Genomic DNA, 4,527 nt, shown 5'->3' on the forward strand with positions numbered 1-4,527 from the left:
GTTGAGTCGAAGGAACTGATTGACTATGAGGCTAAGCTGCTTAAGCCTTTGGGTTCAGCTCGCCCTAGAATATATGGCTTACCGAAGATTCATAAGAGGGATTGTCCTGTCCGGCCCATCCTTTCTATGTTAGGTTCTCCCCAGTATAAGATTTCTCGCTGGCTGTGTAGAATGTTGCAACCCGTTTTAGAATTATACAGTCGGTATGTAGTTCGCGATAGTTTTCAATTTGTCGATATTCTGCGCGACCACTCCTTCCCCGATACCTATGTTATGTGCTCTTACGATGTTGTTAGTCTGTTCACAAATGTCCCTTTGGATAAAGTCATTGATATTTGCTGCGAAACGCTATATCATCGCTCACTATGTCCGCCTGGCGAGTTACGTGAAGATTCGTTCCGCGAAATGATCCGCTTGGTAACGTCAGGTGTGGAGTTTTCCTTTGATGGTGTCATGTATCGACAGATTGATGGTGTTGCTATGGGTTGGCCCCTTGGTCCTGTTTTGGCATATATATTTGTTGGTTATTACGAATGTCAGATTCCGGTTAGTTTGATGCTCCCATTGTATGTGAGATTTGTCGATGATTCTTTCTCGTATTTTCAGTCTGAGGCTCGGTGCCTCCAATTTCGTGATCTGCTGAGGAAGGTTGTTGATGGTATGTTGGATTTCACGTGTGAATTTGAGGAGTCAGATCGTCTACCTTTTCTTGATGTGCTCGTTGAGAAGTCAATTGATGGTGGTGTTGTCACGTCGGTCTATCGCAAGCCTACGTTCACTGGCTTGTACATTGTTTGGGATTCGTTTTGCGCGACACTGTATAAGATCAATTTGTTGCGTAATTTGGTGGATCGTGCACGTCGCCTTTGTTCGTCTTCAAGGTTGGAGCAGGAGTTGGAGAAGTTACGTGCGCTTTTTCGTCTCAATGGATACCCCGAATCTGTTATTGTGAAGTATGTAACTGAGACCAGTCCAAAGAAGAATGCTGAAGTTTCCACTAATCCAGTATACCTATGTTTACCGTGGAAGGGCGAGTCAGTATCACGTATGGTTCAGCGTCGGGTTAAGTCTGCCGTGGAGTCCAATTACCATAATGTTCATATTCGCATTATCTACTCCACGGTGCGTGCGTTCACGGTGAGGAAGGACGTCCTACCTACAGGTCAATTATCCAAGTTGATTTATCACTTCGAGTGTCGGCAATGTGAGAGCCGATATGTAGGTAGGACTCTTCAACATCTGGACGCACGCATCCAACAACACGCACCGCTACACCTTATTCCACAACACGCACGATCCACTCGACCACGGAGGGGACGTCCAGCAAAGAATCATCCTGGTACAAGATGGTCCAACGCAGCGGCATCAACACCAAGCAACGTCACCTCACAATTAACTAGACCACCAGAAAAACAACCGGACAAGACACCTACGTGCGTGGCAGTGACAGGAACCGCATCAACCAGAAGAATGACAAGATCGGCAACAGCGGCGATGGCAGCGACTAAAGCACAGACAGAGGCAACGGCTAGGGTCCACTCGACTAGCCATGTGAAATCGGATGTGTCCACTGCACATGCTGATTGTTCTGATGTTAGTTCTGATAAGTATGAGTCGTCCATTGCTAGTCATTTGTTTGAGCATCCTGATTGTCGTGCTGTGTATTCGGATGATTGTTTTTCGATTGTGTCACGTGTACGCAGTGCTAGATTGCTGAATGTTTTGGAAGCTGTATACATCCACACAAGGAAACCCAACCTTTGCAAGCAGAAACAAATCAAATTCACACTTAGGCTGTTAGGTAGGTCGTCAAAACCTCGTTAGTTACATGTATGTCCAGTGGTTGTCTCTTGTTGTCGCACTACATGTCGCGCTTATTGAGTTTTCTCGCATTTGCACCTTTGTGTCGTTATTGCAATTTTCGTTGTTTACTTTAGCTATCTTCTTTCTTTCTTTCTTTTTTTTGCGCTGTTTTACCACCTTCTTACTGTATTTATTCCACTCTTCCTGTTCCTTTTCCCTTGCCTGTATTTCACCTGATGAGAAGGCTTGAAAGTATACTTGTGAAGACAAAAACTTTCAAGATGTTTGTAATGAGCCTGAAGTGTGTCCTTTTTATGAGTATTATCGCATTTTTGTCTCAGAGGAAACTGTTAAACTCGGGTATTGAGCCAATAATAAAAGTAGAAAGGAAAAAGACATAATTATGGAAACAAGTTAAGAGTAACTCTCCGCCACTGTAACTAGATACTATATACAGTCAGAAAGTGCAAAGTCGGTTAGCGCTACGGAGATGTGTTGAAGCTAGGTGTCAGGACGTCGAATGTCTCAGTACTCTGTCAGTTTTGTGCCTAGTTGTTGCACTTTCTTACTGTATATAGTATCTAGTTACAGTGGCGGAGAGTTACTCTTAACTCGTTTCCATAATTATGTCCTTTTCCTTTCTACTTTTAATAATAATAATAAAAATAATAATAATAATAAGACCTACTCCGAGTCTCCCCCCCCCCCGCACAAGTCTCTCTACTTCACATGGAAAACTAGGAAATCCGCCATATGAGCCGCAATCAGCGAAAACGACCCTTAGAGGTTTCGTTATTAATTCAAGAAAAAGGTCGATTTGTGACGTTCAACGATTTTTTGATCGCGCTGCGAACAGCTTGACGCGTTCTTCTTGAACTCCTTGCTTGAATTTATTTGAAGTTAGTTAGTTAGTTGAAGTGGTGTCGAGTGGCGACTCAAGTGTTCCTTGATCTTGTTGCGATTGGACACCAGAGCTGTTCTTAGAGCACACGCGGCAGTCATTGTATACAGCTAGCTCGAGCCTTGTGGGGAGTGGATGCTGAAGTAGCGGAGCGCTGAAGTTCAGAGTGAGGATGAGACGTTCTTTGGTTCCGACATCGATGTTGACAGCGAAGCGGAATCGCAGCCGTCATCTCCTGCTGCGTGGTGGCTCAAGGAGGTCCATGACTCGTCAGAGTCGGAAGATGAGGAGTCATCACCTGAGATAAAGTCTGAGTCGGGACTAGTGACGGCAGCCACGTCGTGTCGTCAGCTGCGGAGGAAGAAATGGAAGACATTGCGGAACGACTCCACGCAGGATGCAGCTGCAAATAAGTTGATCATATCTCCGCACTCTTCAGCTATTCTTTGTCATTCTAGCTGCTTACTGCACTATTTCAAAGGTATTCAAGCTGCCTACCCACCTTAGAATGCTGAATATTTATTGTAAACATACATCGTATGCATACATTGCACCAATTTGGAGTACACCTTGTAAATTTGTGTATACACCCGTTTTAAATCGGAATATTTAACTTTTTCTTGGCTAAAGTCCTTCAGTAGATGTATTTCAACAAATTTCAAACAAAAAAGGAATTTTGAAAAATTTGACCCTAAGGCCTGTTTTCGCTGGTTGAGGCCCATATCATTAATTTTGTTTCCCTATATCACATCGTGATACCTGATTATGTTCATTTTCTGTCCTACCTATCTTTTCTTGTATTTGGTGCTTGGTCCTGCAGCTGAACGTGAGACATATAGTCGGAGGAGGTAGGCCCAATTCCTCAACAGGCTGCTTCGGGTTCTCGCTGTATTATCAGGTCTCCATCTTGTTCCTGTCTTCCCAATCTGTACTCTGCAGGTCTGTGCACTTAAGTGCTAATAATTGAAAACTAAAATTAAGGTCCTACCCCTGTAAGAGTGCAAAATTATGCTCCAATATTTCGACTACCAAATTATGCCAATAATCATGCTGCCCTATTCCGCGTAGCCTCTTGCTTATAGCCAGCGATGCTCTACCCCTAGTCTACATGTTTGGTGCAGCCGTAATCTGTAAATACCTAGGTTGTTAGGACAAGAACACGCACTGTGGACCATGGTTTGTGGACAGTGTTATAGTACTACAATAGCAGTGCTACCATCACGCCATAAACGTATTCCGTACCCACGAGCTTTGCAAAGCCGATATTTTGATAATGTACCGTGATACATGCACTGATGGTACCACCACTTCGTAGAATGCCTCCCGTTCATTTCTGTGCTCCTGTCCTTATTCTCGTCAGCTGTGTACTTCAGCAGCTCAATTCCGTGCTCCAGTCCTCATTAGTCTCGTGAGTTTGTGTACTCGTTTTGCTGTTTTTTTGGGTTTATTTGAATTCGCACAATAACTTCAGCTATTCTCTCCTCCCTCTTCTGAGTTTGACTCTCCACCGGCCTTCTCTCCTCCCATTCCCGGCCTTACATTGTCTTGGGCCTCTGCAGCCCCCCCCCCCCTCCCCACCACCATCACCACCCTACGCACACACTACATTGTCACATGGCACAACTCAACCATTCGCTGCCCTGTTATTGAGCACTCCGGCTCCTTTGGTCTCGGGAATCCAAATAATAATCAATCAATTAATCAATCAAACGATAGTTCAATGATTTTTTCTTTACACACCAACACTTACGCTTTATGTGATTCCATACCGGCTGTTGCGACGCAGCCCCCAAGGGTTCCTAAATGTAGAAAACTGTTTTCTA

At 44.3% G+C, this 4,527-nt stretch overlaps 1 protein-coding gene across 1 annotated transcript; it reads left to right on the forward strand.

Moving 5' to 3' along the window:
• Positions 1 to 405: 405 nt before the first annotated feature.
• On the forward strand, positions 406 to 3,657 carry LOC135826571 (uncharacterized). The gene is made up of 3 exons (XM_065339176.1): positions 406 to 1,137; positions 3,525 to 3,552; positions 3,644 to 3,657. Exons 1-3 carry the CDS (start codon positions 406 to 408, stop codon positions 3,655 to 3,657), a joined length of 774 nt encoding a protein of 257 aa, XP_065195248.1.
• Positions 3,658 to 4,527: the final 870 nt, after the last annotated feature.

Source organism: Sycon ciliatum, chromosome 10, assembly GCF_964019385.1.
Source record: "Sycon ciliatum chromosome 10, ocSycCili1.1, whole genome shotgun sequence".
NCBI classification, from domain to species: domain Eukaryota; kingdom Metazoa; phylum Porifera; class Calcarea; order Leucosolenida; family Sycettidae; genus Sycon; species Sycon ciliatum.

Coding starts and splice junctions, on each gene's coding strand:
- LOC135826571 (XM_065339176.1), top strand. CDS start 406: ATGATCCGCTTGGTAACGTCAGGTGTGGAGTTTTCCTTTGATGGTGTC. Junction 1,138..3,524: donor CCACGGTGCGTGCGTTCACG/GTGAGGAAGGAC, acceptor TTGGTCCTGCAG/CTGAACGTGAGACATATAGT.